The 20,512-nt window shown below is 43.1% G+C and overlaps 1 protein-coding gene across 2 annotated transcripts in view; it reads right to left on the minus strand.

Moving 5' to 3' along the window:
- Positions 1 to 2,374: 2,374 nt before the first annotated feature.
- The window catches only part of CTNNA2 (catenin alpha 2), a 944,639-nt gene continuing 926,501 nt past the window's right edge, over positions 2,375 to 20,512 (minus strand). For both annotated transcript variants that reach the window (XM_074354541.1, XM_074354540.1), the window contains one exon: positions 2,375 to 3,584. In XM_074354541.1, coding sequence (XP_074210642.1) covers positions 3,297 to 3,584 — 288 coding nt within the window. In that variant the 3' untranslated portion in view covers positions 2,375 to 3,296. The remainder of the gene's footprint in view (positions 3,585 to 20,512) is intronic.

The following is a 20,512-nucleotide window of genomic DNA, read 5'->3' on the forward strand; positions in this document are numbered from 1 at the left end:
CAGCTGGTTAAAAAAGCTGACTTCTAAAATCAAAGTTGATTTCTTATTCTTCAACACTTAATGGAGAAAAAAACCACAGATCTTCTGAAGATAATCTATGTTCCTGAGGCTAATTTAGGTCCTTAGAAGAATACGAGGATTTTATCTTTTGAACCATCCATCCTAGCACAGAGAGCTAAAGGAAGTTGAGATTTATTTAATTTCCACCCATCAGGAGTATTCATCCTCCTTTATCCCAGGGTGCTGCTTTTGTCGGAAATACCCCACGTAACTGCATTTGCTTGGGATTAGTAACCAATTCTTTGTCTTCTCAAATGTACCATATATTCAGTTTGTTCCAGCCCATGTTCATATACTGCTTTGTAGCTATTTTTCAGTTTTCTGACTCATTAGTCTCCCTGAGTAAGTTATGTATACTTTAATCATTCTTACTTCTCATCTAGTACTCAAAAAGTAACTGCAATTCCTTCTTACATTTCTATGTCACGTGCCCCTTCTAACCAACATCAGCCCCGTTCAGCTCTTACCTCCTCCACATTATCAGTTTCATCTTATGAAGCTGCTGCTTTGTTTGTGTCACCATTCCACTTAAACACTCCACAGTTCCTACTGGACAATGGTCATATTCCTTCATGACCCTGCATAGTTTACCCTTATACTCCATCTCCACATTCATTTCCCCTTAGTCCACATCATGAATCCCATGCTCCCTGTGACTGTCCTCGTTTTCAGACCTTAAACTATGCTGTTCTTTCTCCCTTGAATGCTCACCCCAGTAATCCCCTCACCAAACTTACTCATTTATATCTTCATTCATGTAGAATATATGTAATTATTGCCTACTCATCTCCAAATTTTCTCTCTTCCATTAATTCTTCCCCAAATACTTTAGTCCCCAGTGTATTCTGACCCCCTTTGTCCTACACCGTGGTCATTTCCTTACCTTGTTCACTTGGCATAGTGAGTATGATTTCTTGGCTTGTTTATCTAGCTTTTCCCGTCTATATCATATGTTCCCAACCAGACTGTAGGTTTCTCGAGGACAGTGAGCAAACCATAAGCTGTTTTATTGCCGTAGTGCTCACAGCACAGTGTTTATATTATTTAATTATCTTTCTGGGTAGTTATTATTCTTCTTGACCACAAGAGAAATGATGGCTAGGGACGATGTTTGCTCAATAAGCTTTGGTAAAATCCAGGACTGATTTTTCGGAAGCCACACACATAACATATAGCTCAGACGCCATGTATTAAAACATTTAACTCAAATTTAAGGGCCACGTCAAAGGCTAACTCTAGATGCTCCTCTGATGCCCGCTGACTATTTTTCAGGATCTGCCAAGAAGCTCTCGAATTTTAAAAGTTTCTTGGCTAGTCTGAAGAATACTTCTTTCAACCCATTAAATCATAGAATTAATGCATAAACCCACACTCAAATGTTGACAAGGAGAAGCTGCCAATAAGCTCACAGAGTGATGTGCTCAACTCAGGACCTGGCTCAGAGAACGCAGCCCATAAACAGTTGTGAATCAATGTCAACGGTGTTGACGTGAATTAAGGGGGCGGGCTAGCTGAAATAGTGGCTTAATGATTACTGTTGCAAACCGCTCTGCAGCTTTAATGGTGGCTCCTCCATAAACAAATCATTCCCAGCCTGGGCAGTGTTTCCATCACCTCGTGGTAGTAGCAGAGGTTTGAGCAGAACCGCATCTAAATAAGACTCTGGACTAAGAGCCTCTTCTTCCACATCTAAGTCTCTTCTCTTTAGGACTTTGCATCTGAACTAACACAAAGCATAGGTGTCCGCGTCCCCCCCCTATGTTATCACACTGCTAACTAACGCACACGTTCTATCAGGCGTCTTCTGGACACACCCTTTCATTTGCTAACTTGTAGGGATCATTCTGGGAGGAGTCTGAAGCACTCAAATGAATATTTTTGTTTCCCTCACTCTTCAAGCTATAGCTAAAAGTCTACACCCTCTCTTTCTTAATAATAGGATAGAGTCCCTCTTTCTACAGTTTAGAGAAAAAATATTTTGAAATGAATAAAATATTTTGAAATGAACAGGCCTCTCAAATTTTTTTTTGATTCAGTTTCTAAGAACCCATGAAGTTTCTTAAGTTTGGCCCAGAAACTTCTAACACATGACTTTCTCATTTTAGATTCAGTTTAAAAGTGAATATAAACACATGGGAAAAACACACCAAAAAAGCAATTCCCGGACTATAAAGATGACCCAGAGTTTTCTTTATATATCACCTACCTACTTTACCTCCGACTTCTGAAAATGAACACAAAGTATTTTTAACCAGTTTTCATGGAGATGCTCTAATCTCAAGTATGCATTCAAAGAAAGAACATTCTTCCAGTGTCAAGATTAAATGTGTTTATTTTGAGTTAGTGGATACAACGGTAGATCAGATACCAGCACTCCAAGCTACACCTACGTATCTGCCTCTAAACCCTCACACATGGTCGGTTTCCATTCCTCTAACATTCCACCACTGGGCCTCCTATTTCTAGCAAAATCATAGTTCAATTTTTTTTTTAAGTAAAAGTAAGATGACCACCACACTGTATGTCCAGTGCCCCCAGAAGGATTATAATTCTTGTAAAGAAATGTTTATTATTTTCAGGAAAGGGGGGGAATTGATAACATAAGCACAGGTCATGGCACAACTAGAAGAGAAAAGAACAGAATACAGATTAAAAGAAGCATTTTAGGCTGGACGAGTTAGTTTCCCCTTAGTTAAAGAAAAAATGCACATCATCTCATGGATATGATGCCAAAGGTAAATTGTTCAGTTTGTGGGCCACACACTTCAGCGTATTGGCTAAGACATTTTTCACACTGGAACAGAAGCAGTACAAGCTTTATGTTCTACCGTGACACTTCCAGATATTTCACTGATTAATATACCTGCCAACCTAATGATTCTTGCATGCATTAGAGTTTGCTTTTGTAGAGTTAAGTTTATTTTTCCCCCATCCCCCCCCACTCCCGGTAAACACTGCAATGCAAACACTTTGCCCAATTTTATGAGAATGTTGCAAAGGACAGCTCTGTGCCACCTCGGGACAGGAATTCCCTGTCCCCTCCCCAGGCTACAGATGGATCCGTGGTATTGATCACATCTGATCTGACATGCAAACACTGCTTCCTTAATTTCCCCACGCCAGAGGCATACGAGTCAGCAGGTACGCATACAAAACTGGAATTAAAAAGAAAGGAAAAGAAAAGGAAAAAAAAAAAGAAGAAGAAAGAAAAAGCTTTCTTGCTAAAGCCTGTCATCCTAGAAGGAATCCATTGCTTTGAATTCACTTAAAGCCTGTACAGGCGAAATGTGTTTCTTCTGAGAACCTCGTCGGACTCGCGTCTGGAATTCTTCAGGTTTTTCTCTCTTGACAAGGGGCTTCTTCTCCGGAGCCTTCATCTTCCAAGACACGACGGGTGAGTTGACAGCCGCTGTCCCATAGACCTTCTGGTATTTTGTTGAGGCCACATAGGATGCTTTGACCGTGAGGACAACAGCATTCATCAGGTTTTTAGCTGCCTGGATGAGCGATGTGGCACTGTCCAGCTAGAGTGGAAGGAGAACGAGATACCCCTGGATTAGTCACGGTGGGACATTTGTAAGACGGAGGTGCAATTTCACAGTTAAAACGATGTTGTGTTTGCACAAGTATACAGCGTTGCCAAAAGAAGAGCAAATTATTACAGGAGGAGGTGAATAGGTTACAAGCGGCCACCTGTCTTTTATCCCTAATCCCAAGATGGAAAAAGAAAAAAAGGATACTTCATGATACACAGCTTTCTAAAATCCCAGTACCTCTAAAGACAAAACCCTTTTTCTGGCCTGGAAGAATTCCTGCAGAACAAACCTTCTCCAAGTGGAGCATCTCCTGTTATTTCATTAGGCTGACTGGTAATGAAGACAATTACTCAAATGTCTGAAAAGCATTTGGCAGGCACTGAAGAATAAAAAGCTATAAGGGATTACTTCTCAATTTTATGGCCCTCCCCGTGGAAGCGTCTTCCCAGTGGAAGTATTTACAGGCTATTTTTCCATCCTGAGCTCAGGACTGGTTAGAGACGCAGGCAGCTAAGGAAAGGAACCCCTTTCCATGCATGCACGACTTTTACTTGTTTATCATGTGGGAGTATCTGACTATCCCCAGGCCTTAAATATATAAAAATACATATAAAATAAACATAAAATCCTATAAAAATATCCATATTGGGTGCCGCCTGTGTAGTCCAGAAAGCATTCAGTGAGACCCCCCCATTCACGTGCTAATGAAATACTGATTTCTTCAGAGGTGCCAGATGCTATTTTAAGAACTTCGTTTCCCCACTGAAGTCTCACAACCACCTTGGGAAGCAGGTATCACCGTCATCGCCAGGACATGGCGAGAGGTTTGGTGCATGCAGAAGTCCAGTAATTTTCCCAGGTTTGCACAGCTTACGTGATAGCATGCCTAAAGACGCTACCACTGTACCATCTGTCACCCTGTTGGGTAGGATGGCTTTAGAATCGCTGTGACAGTCACAACTTGGAGCAGAGAGGGTTTCGAAGTTCATCTCCAGACTTGAAGGCCAGGGATTTTTGAAGTTACCTCTTCTCAGGTTTTAACTGGTTAGACAGTGTGGTACAAATTGTCTACCAGACCCATTCACTATCTGTTTTGAACTTCTTCCTGGGCCACAAAAGCTGGAAAAAAGTTCAAAACTTCACTTTCCAGACTCCTTTGCAGCCAGGATTCCAGCTGGTGCAAGCAAAGAATTAACAGCCGCACGGTACATTTGACCCCTGCCTCGGGGACACTTGAACATCATCTGGTCATCAAACTTGCAATAGCAACTGAAGACATGTACCCATTGTGGTTAAATAAGGGCTCCAAGGATGCTCCTAAGTAATGTTGCTCCCAGTTGCTGGGAGATTGCTGTGGACCTTGTGATCGATGGACTGTAGCTGCGTTGTGGAGCGGGAGTGAGGTACACAGCCTTCTGGGTGGGAGGTAACTAACAAAGTGCTCACGCCCGGGGACCCCAACATTGTGACTCCCCGATGTGATGTGCCCTGCGTTCACTTAAAGCAAATATTTAAGTGAAACGTTTCACTTCACATTTAATTTAATTTAATTTAATTTAAATTAATTTAATAAATGCAGTTAAATTTAGTTAAATTAATTCACTTAACATTTAAGTGACTAAGTGAAATAACTTCTTGTCATTTCTTGTGACCAAAACATGTCCCAAGCAGTGGGCAGAGGGGACAGCAGAAGTTACAACTGTGTACCTCTTCTATGATGTTGTCCTGGCTCTTCCCTGTTCCATACCCTTAACAAAGCTCAATAAACATTATTCTGAGTTTAAAAAAAAAATTCTACAACAAATGAACTCAATTCTTCTGCCACCAAAAAGGCTCATAAAATCAGATCATTGGAGAAAACAATGGAGGAAGAAGTTTTCTATGTATGAATTTCTTGCAGTCCCATAAAACTGAGGCTTTACCACGCGCGCGCACACACACACACACACACACACGAATTGATTAAAGGTCAGTATTCCATTGACTCCACAATGATACAGAGAAGCAGAGGTTTGCGGATTAGAGCCGTGACTCAGCAAATATATACTGACTGCTCTGCCCATTCAATCAGCCAAGTGGATAGAGTCACGGCTTACTTGACCAACCCTACTACACTCAACGAGGTGTACAGACACCAAAATAACTCTTCACCCCACAATGCTTACTTTATAGAGCACAGATTTCTGAAGCCAGCTAAGGACAAGCAAATTCCAGATTATTCGCGTTAACAGAAGGGAGGCCAAGCACAGGTTAGTGAAGTGATTCTCACAGTACGTGCTCTGACCAGCATCATCAGCCCCGCCTGGGAACCCGTGGGAAACGCAGTCTCTCAGGACAAGCCCCCACATTTCTCAATCAAAAACTTGCAGTCCTGGGGGTTCTGGTGCATGCCAAAGGCTGAGCACCACTGGACCAGTGAAACCCAAAGACTGTCTGAAGGCTTATGTCATCCAATGATTTGAGGACTTCACCAGCCACAAGTTTGGTAACATTGTAGCCAGTTATCTGACTGAATTCCACTTATTTCTTTGTCTTTCCAATTTCCCCCCCGCCCCCCGCCAGGTAGAAGTATAAACAATGGAGGAAAGAGATATAAAAGAGCAAAATCTGGGGACAATAAGGGTATCCGTCACGGTTTCCTTAGGAGTTAGGTACCCTGCATCTTGGCCAATCGACAGTTCCCTGTTAAAATCTGTCAGGTTTCAAAACATGAGTGACAGTCTTTCACAGAGTTAGTCTTCGTCGTATGCTATCGGCAGAGGGGGGGCAGAATGGTATTATATCAGAGACTGTTCTGTTGATTTGCTTTGGGGCAACAGAATTAGTAGAAAGTAAATAGGACAAGATACATCTAGTGTATTATTAAACAGTTCCCCAAAAACAAATCTTGGGAGAATTCAGTGGGTCCCAAGAGAAAGATCACAGTAATTTGGAGATTTTTACCACTGATTCCATTTTCAGGTAGATGGTGTCTAATTCTGTTGCAAAAATGTGATAGCCTGTCTCGTCTCCAGAACCCCTTGGCTCTCCCAGCCCGAAGCAGGAATCCTGTGAATAAACCTAACACATTGGTTAAGAATGAGACAGCTCTGAAGTTTGAAGCCAATGATTTAGTTCAAGGCACCTAGTAGGGCAGATGTGGAATTTATGGTTAGGGGAAGGGCGGAGGCGGTGAGGGCCAGCTAAGCCTGAGCAAATATACTCCCAGGCAAGAAGGCCAGTCTAAAATGAATACAAAATTTGACTTTCTCTTAAAATGTGAGTTCCCCCAAGGATAAATTTTGCCCTTTGCCCTACACCCGCTGTAATGATTCAGATCATCTTCAACACAATCATAATTTGTTTGATTTAAAAACGGGTCTCCTTTATGCTTGTCCAAAATAGCACTCAGATCTGGTTTCCAAGTGGCACATTTTGCTAAAAATTCACTTCCTAAAGAAAATACATTAAAAAGAGAAAAGCTACATGGCAAGAAGGTTTTTTAGTGGAAAGTTTTAGGGGAAGTCATTTCACATAACTGCATTCTATTCTGCGATGTACACTGTGATTATGGCGCTCTGAAACAAGACAGACCAGTGAGTACGTGTAAATGAATTTCTAATACTAACAGCCAACATTAATTAAGCACTTATTAGGTGCTTGGCATTGCTTTAGCCGTTTTAATTAAATTGCATGATTTCAGTTTCAAAAGTCCTTAAAGTAGAAACTGTTGCCTCCATTGTACAGATGAGGAAATGGGAGCGTAGCGAGATAAAACAAATTATCGCTGCAGGAATTGGCCAGGCAGGATTTAGGACCGGGACTGTCTCTCTCCCAGTCCGTCATCGGAACCACCATGCTGCACTGCTTCTCCGAAGCAGCCCTTAATCTCCGGGGTCTTGTTTCCAGTGACGGCCTACCATTCAGAATGCACCTGTCTCAGTTGTTGACCCTTGTCTGGGCATCCTAGGAGCACCACGACCGAGCCTAGTGAGAGCCTCCAGCTCACGTGATCTGGGGTGTCTGGCCTCAGCCTCAGAGCCTGAAGTCCCTCCACCTAGATCTGCCGGGTGTGCTCCTGCCTCGTGACCCTTCCTGGCTTCTGGCTCGTCTCCTGGTTTGGATTCACGCGGCTGGCGGCCGTGCCTGGGATCTGATCCCTGCGGACTTTCCTTGCACTTGCTCAGTTCTCGGAAGCACGTTCAATATACAGCTGTGACGACTGACTACCCTTGGGCAGGGCTTGGCGGCTCTGATTAGCGTTCTAAGTCTCGATCTGGGCTGGCCTTGCTGGCTTCTTGCATCTCAAAGGAGGAACCTCAGCCGTTCCTCAAGCTGGACGACCAGACTTATTCACAGAAAGAGACTCGCATCTTTTTCTGCTTGAGGGCCGTTCTGCTCCTATTGGATGTCCCATCAAGTTCCTACATCTGGTCTAAGAGAAGTGACTACTTAAAAATATATAATAATAATAATAATAATAATAATAATAATAATAATAATAATAATAATAATAATAATAATAATAACACCCTACACTTAGCAGGTGCGACCACGAGCCAGTCTCTGGACCGGCTTCTCAAGTTTCCTTTCTCTCATCCATCTCACAACCGCCCGGAGACCGGGAATACTACCATGTGCAGCGGGGACTGAGAGAAGCCACACGGCTTGCCCTGCAGTACGCCGCCAGCAAGTCACGAAGCCGAGATTTAAACCCGGGAAGCCCAGCTCCAGAGCCCGCGCTCCGGCCGTTGCTCCAAGCCGCCTCCCAGAGCCGCGCACGGCAGCCGGACCCACAGCCCCCAGACTGGTCAGGCCGTGCTGGACTAATTCCGTTCCGTGCCATAGGGGTCTGCCGTCCCCAGCCATGGAAATTAGGTTTCTCCTAATTCTGTCATTATTCTTTTTAAAATATCAAGGTGCTATTTTAAAAAGGCAACAGATGTTGCCTCACATCTTGTTCTATTATAGTCCATGAACAGCGAAGAAGGGCGGGAGAGCTGGTTGACAGCCTTTTCTACAGGGTTTTTCTGGCGCTTTTTTTTTTCCTGCCTCCATTACCACTCTATTCTTCTTAACCTCACTCAACTTCTGAAAGACAGATTTCTCTTCCCCTGCACCTTCCTCATTCTGCGTTTTGAATGGGGAGAAATACCAAAGGGAAGACCCTTGGATTGTGATTCTTCCATTGATCGATCATTGTCCCGACGACCTCCTGACGTCAGAGCCAGAGGCACCTGTGAAAAGTGCTTGAAATGACTCTTGAATGTGACCTGATCATCTGAAGATGTCTGCAACCCCACGTCGTTAAGTTTCATGCGATTTCATTAACGGGGTTTTACTCTGCCGGACGTGTTCAGTTTCAGTAGAAACAGAAAACGACACAAACGGGACTGCACGACTCAAGTCGCACTCTTTCCAATCAAAGGGCAACTACATTTCTTGAGACACTGAGTCAGCGTTTGCTCTGTACCCTGCAGTCCGTCCCTCCACCCTTTTACTTGCACCTCTACATATGCAAGTATTTCTTCAGCCCTACTGTGTATCTGTTCCATGCCAACCACTGTGCTTAAGTGTTGGGAATACAAACGTTGCCAAAACGTGGCTTCCGTACCCTGCTTACTGAATTGAGACTCAAGGACAGAGTTCTGGATAAAGTAGAAAAGGCAGCTTCATTTATTTGCCAGGCCAAGGAGGTCAGTGGGCTAATGCCTCTAAGATGCGAGGCTGCTGGGGAGAGAAGGCAGGGGGTTTTACAGCAAGAGTTCAAGGGGCAGACCTGGTTTCCATAGAGATCCCTTATGGGGTAACAGATTGCTACAAAGCTGTTCTTGTTTTTGCAGATTCAGGGGTCCCCTTCCCCCTGCTGGGCATGAAGTTCACCTCCAGCTTTGAGACTCTCTTAATGTTCTCGTACCTAGAACAATGGATGTGTAGGAAGGGGCTCCATGGAAAAGAGCTCTAGAGGAAATGTGCTCAGTTTAAAGTCAGGTTGATAAATGCTTTTAGCCTCTTAAGCAGGCTGAGGCCTGGGACCTCCTGTGGCCGACTGAGGCCTGTACCTGGAACAACAGGATAAAAGGGAACCACACAGGGTCAAGAGGAGGGCACTGGGGTCAGGAGCAGGGCACTGAGCGTGATCCCTGCACACAGCACCAGCACCACAAGGGGGCTGGGCGGACCACCCAAGCCTCCCTCCTTCCCAGCCTAACCCTGGTCAGCAGCAGCATAGAAAAAGACCCTCTAACCCATGATACAGTTAAGGAGCTACAAACTTCATTGCTGATATCAGATGGTCACCGATGACACTAGGGTCCTGCTGGGCTACACAAACATTAAGCCAAAAGCTTCCACGCTCTGTGATAAGTGCCTTAGGGGATGTGAGGCACTAAAGGAACAGAGAGACCAGGGGATCTCTCTTGACTCAGTTAAGGACAGGACAGGACAATAAACCTGCATGGTGGGCCTCTTATCTAAACTCACTTTAATGGATTAAATAGAAAGTTGGTGCCTGGATGGTTAAGAGCAATGAAGAAACACGGTTCTGAAATTCCGAGCTGGTACAACTGGGTAATATCGATGGTCTTAATCCAGATGATAGGAATAAGAATAAGAAATAAAATGGTAACTTTGGACACACTGAGTGTGAGGTGTGTGTGCTACCTGTAGGCAGAATGAGTTACTAAAGGAAGGGTTGAAATTACGGGAGTGAAGTTCAGGGAGCTAGGAGTAAGAAACCACATGTTCTGTTTCTATTGGTCTTTCCAGTTGTTTCATGAGCAGTGTTGTGCATACTACAATTATATAATTTTTGTCAGTTCTGTCTGATTTCTTCATCCCTTCATATTCCTTATTTAGTGTTTTCTACAGAGAGGCATAATCGAACGAGGAATGGAATACTAAATCCATCTTCCTCCTGCAGGTCAAAAAGCTCAATAGATCCACTAAAATTTTTCTCAGCATCATACTTCCAAAATGAAAATCCGTGTTCTTTCAATAACCTAAGACACAACATCATCAGAAAAAATCCTAGCTATTCCCTTGACAGCCAAGGCCACTTTCTATTCTGTTAAGTAATTAACAATCCTTCATCCTTGATAATAATGGTGAACTTCCTGGGGCCGACCGGCAGTAAAGCAAATGCAGTTTAGAATTAAAAGCTGACTGTAAAGACACACACATCCACCCCCAATAAACATAACATTGTCAAAAGGAACATTGTGAAGGAGGTGGAGAGAAAGTCATTGGCTTGACGGCATGTGACACAGCAAATACCTTGGGATGATAATTCGTGAGGGTCGGGCATAGAGTTACAGAAGAGAATTAGGATTTCACTGTGTTCTACATTAATCTGTTTAAAATATGCGTGTAGAGATCAAAATATAACCTGGAAGTGACTCTATTTTCAAAAAAGCTGGTTATGTATGACCTCAAAATAATGAACCATAAATGGCGGCGCATGGCAACCCCAAGTAGGATCTGTCCTTGCATTAAAAATAATGCAGATGTCATGGGACTACCAGCTAAGGTAAGTGGAATAAATAAACCAAATCCATTTGAAGGTGATTTTTGAAATATAAAAACTGAGGAGTGATTACCACAAGAAGCTTAGAAATGCCTGGCAGAGGCAGCCCAGTCTCATTTGGGTCTAGGAGATTTTATTCTAATTTTCTCAAGTCAGAGTTCATAGTGCTAATGACTCCCGAGGAGGCTAAAATGGGTAGAATCCATTTTAAACACTGGCAAGATCTTTTCATGGGAATAACCTAGTGTTTCACATATAAGAAGAAGTCTTTTAATGGGGCTGTACTATACATATTCAGGGCTGGGGTAGTGTTTTGAGTGGGGGATGTAGTGATGGGAGCATTGACAACAAACTGAAAGTCAACAGCTGGAGAAACCTGGACTTTATTTATATTTGCAGAGTTACCGCCCCAAAAGGAGTCACAAATTGCTTGCAGGGGGAAAAAAAAAAAAGACTTTGCTCTAAGTCAGCTTTGCTGTTAACGAATGGGAGGTTAGGAACCTGGGGACTGGAGCCCTATTATCTGCCAAGAAGAACATTTCATGTTTAAAAAATCCATGAGGCTTTGAAGTGATATTTGATCTCCTTAGAAACTGTGATACATTTGAAATACCTTGAAATATCTGCCTACTTTTTCCAGAGTCTATATCAATAACACTTTTTACAAACACTCGCCAAATCAAGGGTAATAAGTAACTGAAGCAAACAAAGATGCGGTGAAAAGGTTCAGCCGAATCGCATCTTTCCCCACTTCTGGATGTTTCTATGCCTGCAAAAAAAAGGCGAGTCCTGGGTGGCAAGCCCTCCATTCAGTGTTTTCGCTCCTCCTCGTCAAACATGTAGTAAAGTAAGCTATCAACGCTGACTCCTTCCTGTTAAGACGATGACGGTGGTGATCATGGGGCAGCAATTTGCCACTCACCCCCAAGGTGTCCACGGCAGGCATTACTAATCAATTGTAGCACTTTGCACCCTCGGAATCCGCTCAGTGGCGTGGGGCAGGAAACCTCTGTACCTTCCTTCTCCAAGAGGTCGTACTTTGACAGCAGTGTCAGAAACAACGTGATACAGTTTCTAACACAGATACATTAACCACTGTATCTCTACTTCCATTTAAACATAGATATTTACATTATTAAATAGCAATTAATATTTAATTGAATACTTTGTGTTATTACCAATCAGACCACTGACAAATATTTTTGCCTAAATGACGCTGCGGCCCCTTCTCCTCTCCTCTCAAACCTTTTTTTTGCTCTGGACACCCACGATCAGGGACAAGTCAGAAATCTGACCACAGATGTCAGGAATGTCAATAACGGAGATTGTTAACTTAGTGCCGACTTGATTTCCTTAAACGTCACCCTCCTTTATGAAACGTATTGATTGCTCTTTTTAAAAAGGTTGATATGTTCAGTGTATATATTTGTTTCAGTTTTCTTTAAATAAAAATAATCTCTCTTGCAAAAAAAAAAAAAAAGATGTGTTAACACTTTCCTTCCCATAGTTAATTTTTAGGGACAAATTGTGACCTTTGTACTGTTATGAGAATCTAAGTTGCTAATTAATGAAATCATTAAGCAGAAGACATAGGTAGGAACAGAGGTGCAAAGCATCTGGGGGATGATTTTCAATCAGATGATAAAAATTAGTGGAATATATTAACAAGCATGATGTCTGAAGTGCAAATGACCATCACAGGTATGCTCTGATTATCATTAAAAAATAAAAAAGTTGCATTCAAGCTATTAATATTAGAGCACGTACTGATCCTTGAACATTGATGGCAAAAATGCTGTAGGCTAACTCCTTAAGCGTTGCCCTCATCCCACGGGAATTCCCATTTGATTTCAGTACCTTGGGAAGCAAATGTTTCACAGCTTTGAGCAGTGGGTCAATCACACCGGAAAGGAAGACAAGAGGTCTGCCCTTTTTCCTGCAGGGCTTCCCTGAGTGCCGCCAGAGAGGAGCGGGTGCTCCACCAATGCTGAAGGCCAGTCGTTAGGAAATCTGTGTGTCATGGGTTCAAGACGAAGTTGGCAAAGGCCTTAGCAGAAAAGCACTGCAATCCCAGCCAGGCTAAGAAAAAAACCAGTCTCCACAGTGTCACTGAGAAATTTACCCGTTGGCTCTCAGGTAGCCTTCTCTGCCGGACAAATCTGTGTCGTCTTTTCTAATTCATTCAGGTGGGTAGGCAGCCAGCCCACTGATTAACTGTCTTCATTTGCATTTTTTCAATTACAGGTAAGTAAACCTTGGGGATTCCCATGAAGGCTTAATTACAGTCAACAAATTTCCTAAATATGGTTTAAAGCCATTTTTTCCTTCACCATTGCAGGCAGAACAGTTCTTGCTCAACCCCAAACAAGGCGTCCTTGCTGACCTTGGAATCCCAAGGAGAAACGGGACTACTGAGATGGGTTACCCCTCGGAAAGTCATGAACAGGCGTCTCTGTTCCTCCGGGCAGTCCCCACCTCCCCTTTCTGTATTCCTTCCTTCCCGTACCTTCCCTTTCCTTTTCCTTTCACACCAGGATCCCCTGGCCCAGAGGTCTTCTCTGGGTTGTTTACACACAGCAACAGAACCACAGGAAATAAATACAAGAGAAATGCCAGTGAATGTACGTGTGTGCCACGCACTGACGGCTGACCTTGTCACCTCTGATTATGACAATCAGCACGTCTTCACTATCCAAGGTTCAGACCTTCAATGGGCTAAAACTCCTTTTTTGGCCCTTCCTATAGGACAGCCAGTCAGTGGAAGATCACCACCTTGGATGCCTTCACTTCCTCATTCCACCCTCCCTCCCATGCCTTACTAGAATGACTAGGAGACAAATCTAAGATAGGCCATTGCCCAAGAATACAAGAGAAGTAAGTCTTCATGAAACAAATCAAAGAGCCACCAATGGACCCAGTACTCTCAGAAGTGCCTCACTCTGTACGGTTTTGGTCTATCTGTTTATAAGTGATGACGGCGACGTAATGCCTGACAAAATGTCTCCTAGGCTCCAGCACGCAATGTGCAACCACTAAGTGGAAAATAGATCATAAGATCAGGGACCCCAGGTGTAGGTGCTGGAGGTGATGGGGGACTGTGCCTGGAGGTGCACATAGTCTGGAAGCCCGGACTACTCCTCCCCGTCCTTTGTGTTTGCTGCCTCTCCTCAGGATCGGAGTCCCCTCTCCCGCTGCGTTCTTCCAAGTCCTGTGCATTCGCTCCCCTCTGGCAAGACACTCTCACATGTCATGCTCTGCCTCCTGCTCTCCTGGTTGCTCCTCCCCTTTCTGTCTTTTCTTAGAGTGAAGGAAAGCATGGGCTCTGCCCCCAGAGCCTGAGTTCAAGCCCTGATGGGACTAACCACAGGCTACGTGATCTCGAGAGAGCTGCTTAACCTAGCTCTTCCTGAAGTCCTTTACCTTAGCTTTATCTGAATCGGAAGTTAAAAATGCACTTTCTAGAATTACTACTATTAAATGAGATAATGCCCTGAAAGCTGAGCGCCTGGCACACAGAGGCCCTTGGAAAATCTTAAGCTTTTGTTCTGACTGTGATCGTCTCTCCTTAAATCACCGTTAGAGTAATCTCCACTTCCACCTCTTTACTTTCTTCTTTCAAGGCTTCTCTTCTCAATCCAGAGTTCTGCGCTCTCTAACCCTCTTCCTCCTGAAGCTGCCCCCCCCCCCCCTCGGCTTGGTCTCAATGCCTGATCATTACAGTTTTACTGTGTTAGGGCTGAAGGCATAGAGAAGTCCCCCAGGGGAACAGAATGACACCAAAACATGGACCTTTTCTAGCATTACTGCGTCCTTTAGATGGAGGGAAGGTGGGCTCAAGACTCAGTGCAAGGAAACATGGGTGGGTTTATATCTAAGAACATTTAGGGTTTGCAGGGGTTGGAGAAAGATGATAATAATTAAAAAAAAAAAGGTCAAGATGGCTCTAGTCAGAGATGGAAGGAAGACAATCGGGTCTGGGAAAGAAATGTTTAAAGATTTGACTTGAGAGGCATCAAGAGAAATAGTATAAAATGTTTTATCACTTGTATCACTTAAATTCCAAAAATCCAGCCTCTTCATTATGGTTAACATATTATTTCTAGATATTTCTTACCAAAAGAGCAAATAGCGTTGCCTGGGAAGTTTAACAGCCTACTTCTTTCAACGTCCACCCTGTTCTCAGAACCCAGCTGAGGGCCCTAGGCACCCCACACATGGCGCCCCTTCTGTCCCAGGGGGGCCCGTCCGACGCTGGAGATCAGTCTCCCAAGCCCTGTGTTTCATCTCCATCAAAACACAGTCGGGTCCCTAGATTTGTTTCCAAAAGTCTTAAATCTATTTTCCTACAAAATGGGCTTTTTTTCACTCTTTAGCCCTTTGAATCTCACACCTGCCACCTCCAACTAAGATCAACCCATCTCATTATCTTAATCCACCAATAGACTCCCAGGATTGAATCTACCTGTCCTTCAGGGGCGCTTGAAATTCTCATCCATCCAGCTTCCCAGAACGTGAGCATCATCAGTCCTGCTGCCTTTGGTCGTACTGTGCTCATGTTTATTAATTTATTAGCAAAGGGCAGGGCTTGAGAACAGACTCTCTAACCAGGAAATCCTGGATAATTAGAAGTCGGAATATAAAGAGAAGACGTTACACCATGGCCCGGAAAGGCCAGGATATATTAAGAAGTAGAACAGGTACAAAAACAAAAACAAAAACAAAAACAAAAACAAAAAAACTACAGAATGGACAACCTTTAAACAAACCATACTTGTCAGTACTTGAGCCTCTTCCAGAACCAGTAAAGCAAGGATGGTTGATGTGTGTCACACCTGCTACCATTTCTTGCTTGGTACCGCTGGCAGGTACCAATATAACACTCCTTTGCACTGTGGGTCCTAGACGTGGTCCCAGAATGTCTCAAAACATAGCCCAGCCAGTCACTAGCATCTGATGAGAGTTAGCCATCGAGATTAAACCCATTTACTATATCCACCGTGGGCCTTCTGACCTTCCCCCACAAAGCCTGTGCTTTGATTAACTGTGAATATTAATATCATTTCTCCCTCATCATCGTATTTTTCTCCTCACATAATTCATAAACAATGATCTCTTAAATATAGTGCAGAAAACTGAAGTGCAATGTTAGGCACATATGTACGTCTATAAAATAATTCACTACATTAACCTAAAATTTCAACTCTTCTTTTATTACAGAAATGAGAATTACAACAAGAAGAAAAGGGCTCGTAAGAGGCCTTCAGCAGAATGCACCCCTTAAAGCCAGTAATTTTAATTAAATTAGTTTTACATTTGAGCAGTTGATCCACGGCTTTTTATAACTGATGCGTTTTTCGTACTTTGGAACATTCTTTGAGTAGACACAGAATAATGCCTCCAAAGCATTTTCTTTCTTCCTGGTCACTGCTTTTCTCAGTGTGAGATGTAAACCCACTGCCAACACCATCACCTACTCAATTAATTTCCAGGTGTTCACTGGGCACCATCACAGATTCAGACAGAGGCTTCCTATCTTTAACTGAGAACACAACGCAGTGAGTGGTAAGCGTTACGTATTTAACTTCCATCTACATCCTACTTCACGTTCTTACAAGAGTTATTACTTTCACAAAGGCCTCTTGACATTTATAGAAAGACCTAAGCTTCTCTAGACTTTTCTTGATGATTCTTCTCGCCATTCTAGAGACAAGGTAGAGCTACCCACTCTCCCCAGTCCTCTTAGCCTCATTGTTGGCAACATAGTTCCTCCAACTGTTTGCTAAACATCCAGAATCTTACGCTCTGCCTTGTTCTCTCTGACCCATCATCCAATCCGCCATCACATCCTGTCAACAGCATCTTTGAAATACACCCAGTATCTTACCTTTTTCTCACCTTCTGCAGTTACCTCCATGGCCAGATCCCGTTAGAATCTCTTATTAGACTGTTGCAATACCTCCCCCTAACTGATTTCCTTGCTCCCTCCCCTTTCCTCCCTTCAGTATATCCTTAAACAGGAGTTAGAATGGTCCTGTTAAATGGACTCAAATAATGTCAGCTTTTCTTCTCAGCATCATCCAGTGGTTCCCCATCTCGGTCTGAGTAAAATCCAAAGCTACCGAAGTAGCCTTCAAGGTCGTATAATCGGTCCCCAACATTCCAATTTCTCCCTTGTTCACCCGACTCAATACTGACTCCCGCCGCTACTGCTCAGACAGAGCAGTCATGCCCACATCTCAGGGCCATTTCTTCTGCCTAGAATGTTCTTCCCCCAGAAACGCCATTAGCTCTTTAATCAAATAACCAGTAAAACTTCCTAGTGAAAACTTCCCTTTTTAAATTGCAACTCCGTTCCTACCCTTAACCCCTCGATTTGCTATCCTTTTTCCATTTTAATGATTTTTTCATACACTCATCATCATCTGACAAATATTTTCTTCATGAGTTTATTGTCCCTCACCCTGCTATAATATCCCAAACACCTAAAACAGTGTCTGGCATATGGGTCTGCCATGAATATCTGCTGAATGCTGTTGAAAAATTGCAACTTTACGGAGGAGGAAATCGGAGATGACAAAGCTTGTCCCAAAACGAAAATGGCTAGTCCAGCGGTCAGTCTCCCATGCTTTCGACCTGTTTGTTCTTCCATGGAATAGTCCCCAAAGGCATAATACTGACAGGAGAGTGGAATTTAGGGACATGATATAGGAGATAAGTGCTGGCCGGCCACAGTGCGAATCCTGTGCCCTCTTCCTCTCACTGTACCCGCAGTACACGGCTTCAGGAACAGCCTTTGCTCAGGAAACATCCGCAGTTCAGTTGTTTGTGTTTATCGCTTTCTGTGTATGAAACGCTGATCTTTCTTTGAGAACCACCTCCCTCACTAACAGGACCATTATCTGGGAGGCACTGAGCTGTGTTTGCTAGGTGGCTCAATAAATGATCTCTAATCTTCAAAAGACATTTAAGGTACATAAGATCATCTGTTCTTTACATATGAAGAAACAAATGGGGAAAAGCTAAGTTCTTTGTGAGCTTGGAGTCACACGTTTACATCGGGTAGAGCTCAGCTTCAAATCACATGGCACATGACACGCAACCTTCCTTGACCAGGAAGATTCACCTGCTCTGAACTCTGTGCTCTGGGCACTTGGTGCGGTTTATCTGGAGCTCAGGATGAGCCACGGTGAATTTGACTATTGACAAGTGTGAATCATGTGCCCAAGCAGGAATGAGGTGAATTTCCTTAAGCCACCAAGAAGAAAAGGTCACACCAACTTCCAGTCTTGCAACCATGATTCACATGAGATGTGAAGTAGGCACATTGCAGGGACATCATCTTCCACTCACTCATTTTCTTGCCGCAACGAAAAAACATCTACATGTTCAAAGAAAACTCGGTCAAATACAGCATCGAATTCCCCTTCCTCTTAGCCAACACATCTACTGCTTGCTGTTTATCCAAACATTATGAAAAAACTTTATTCTACATTTCTACGACATAGCCTTTTACTCAGCCATACAGTGGGCACCATGATATGATGGAAGACCGACACAGTTTTTAAGAACCCAAAGTACATTAGTTGTTACCATCTGCTCTGTATAATCTGTATTTCTTATTCACCGTCTAGTCTATGGGGGACAAGACCAGCAACATCCTTAAAATGCACAAAGCGCAGCTGCACAAAGGAAAGCTGGCTCTAATCCTGGCTGTGCCAGGTACCGACTGTGAAAGTCTGAGACGCTCTTGCGACCTCTGCGTTTCTATTTCTTCAAGTACAAAATGGGTGACTAATACCAATATACTTCCAGCAGATATTGGGTCTGAGTGAGAAGGTCAATTGAAGCACTTTTAAACTTTTAAATAAGTATGTCATAACAAAAAAATTATTATGTAACTTCTGGGTACCTTTTGGGAGTCGACTGATTGATTGAAGTATAGCCAATTCACAATGTTGTGTTAATTACTGGCATATAGCATACTGATATATATGTGTGTGTGTGTGTGTGTGTGTGTGTATTCCTTTTCATATTCTTTTTCCATTGTAGGCCATTACAAGGTATTGAATATAGTTCCCTGTGCTACACAGTAGGACCTTGCTGTTTATTTTATATATAGTAGTTAGTATCTACAGTCCCAGACTCCCAGTTTATCCCTCCCCACCACCCCCTTTCTCCCCAGTAACCATAAATTCATCACCTTTTTGTTTTTTAGATTCCACATATAAGTGATTTCATATGGCATTTTTCTTTCTCTTTCTGGCTTACTTCACTTAGGATGAAAATCTCCAGGTCCATCCATCTTGCTGCAAGTGGCATTATTTTATTCTTTTTCATGGCTGAGTAGTATTCCATTGTATAAATATACCACAACTTCCTTATCCAGTCATCTGTTGATGGACATTTAGGTTGTTTCCATGTCTTGGCTGTTGTAAACAGTGCTGCTCTGAACATTGGGGTGCATGTATCTTTTTGATTTGGAGCTTCCCCTGGATATATGCCCAGGGGTGGGATTGCTGGATCATATGGTAAGTCTATTTTTAGTTTTTTGAGGAATCTCCATACTGTTTCCCATAATGGCTGCACCAAACTACATTCCCACCAGCAGTGTGGTATATTGATCATAATTTATTGGACCACCTGGGTAACTCAGGCCCAGAAACCACACAGGGAAGGGTATTCTAATAGATTCCCAGGCTGAGGGTTGGTTCCATAATCCTTAGCAAGACAAGAACAAGGTACTTCCAAAAGGAAGCAAGACAATTACCAGGAATTCAAGTGCATGCCTTCTGTTTCCAGGTATAGTGTACTTAACAATATTCTGCACCTCCAGCCGCTTTCGAATAAAATAAAAAATCAAGGGCATTTAATGTTGTTCCCCCGAGAGGCCAAGATATGTCCCCTTACAGGTGCCTGCCGGGGCTTGGCCTGGTTTGGAACCTTGCATTCTGTGTCTCTGGGAATAACTGCTTTAGGGAGAACACAGCTAAAGCACCAGAGGGTTCCCTTCCCTCTAAAGCTGGAAACACTATTTCTTTGGTCCAACGAAGAACCGCTATGGATGGACAACATATTGTCTGTTCTCTTGCTAAACAGGTTAAGCTTAACAAGAAAATGTCAAAACCACAGATGAAAGGACAAAGCATCCTCAGAAGACTCAAAATGCATAGCAGTATTGCCAGAAATCATAGGAAAAAATATTAGTGGTTCCTTTGAAAGAAAGCCTCAACTCTATGAAATTGGAAAACTTCTCTGAGAAAAAAAAAAAATAAGCACTTTGTTAGCTTCCAAGGAAATGACAACTTTTAACCAGCGAACATAGATAAACATTGAAGGGCTGGAGAGAGTCTTATACAGTATCTTGCCCCTGCTGAAAATCATACTTAATATTAAGATGAAAGTTTCCTCAAGG

Source organism: Camelus bactrianus, chromosome 28 (genome assembly GCF_048773025.1).
Source record: "Camelus bactrianus isolate YW-2024 breed Bactrian camel chromosome 28, ASM4877302v1, whole genome shotgun sequence".
Classification (NCBI taxonomy): domain Eukaryota; kingdom Metazoa; phylum Chordata; class Mammalia; order Artiodactyla; family Camelidae; genus Camelus; species Camelus bactrianus.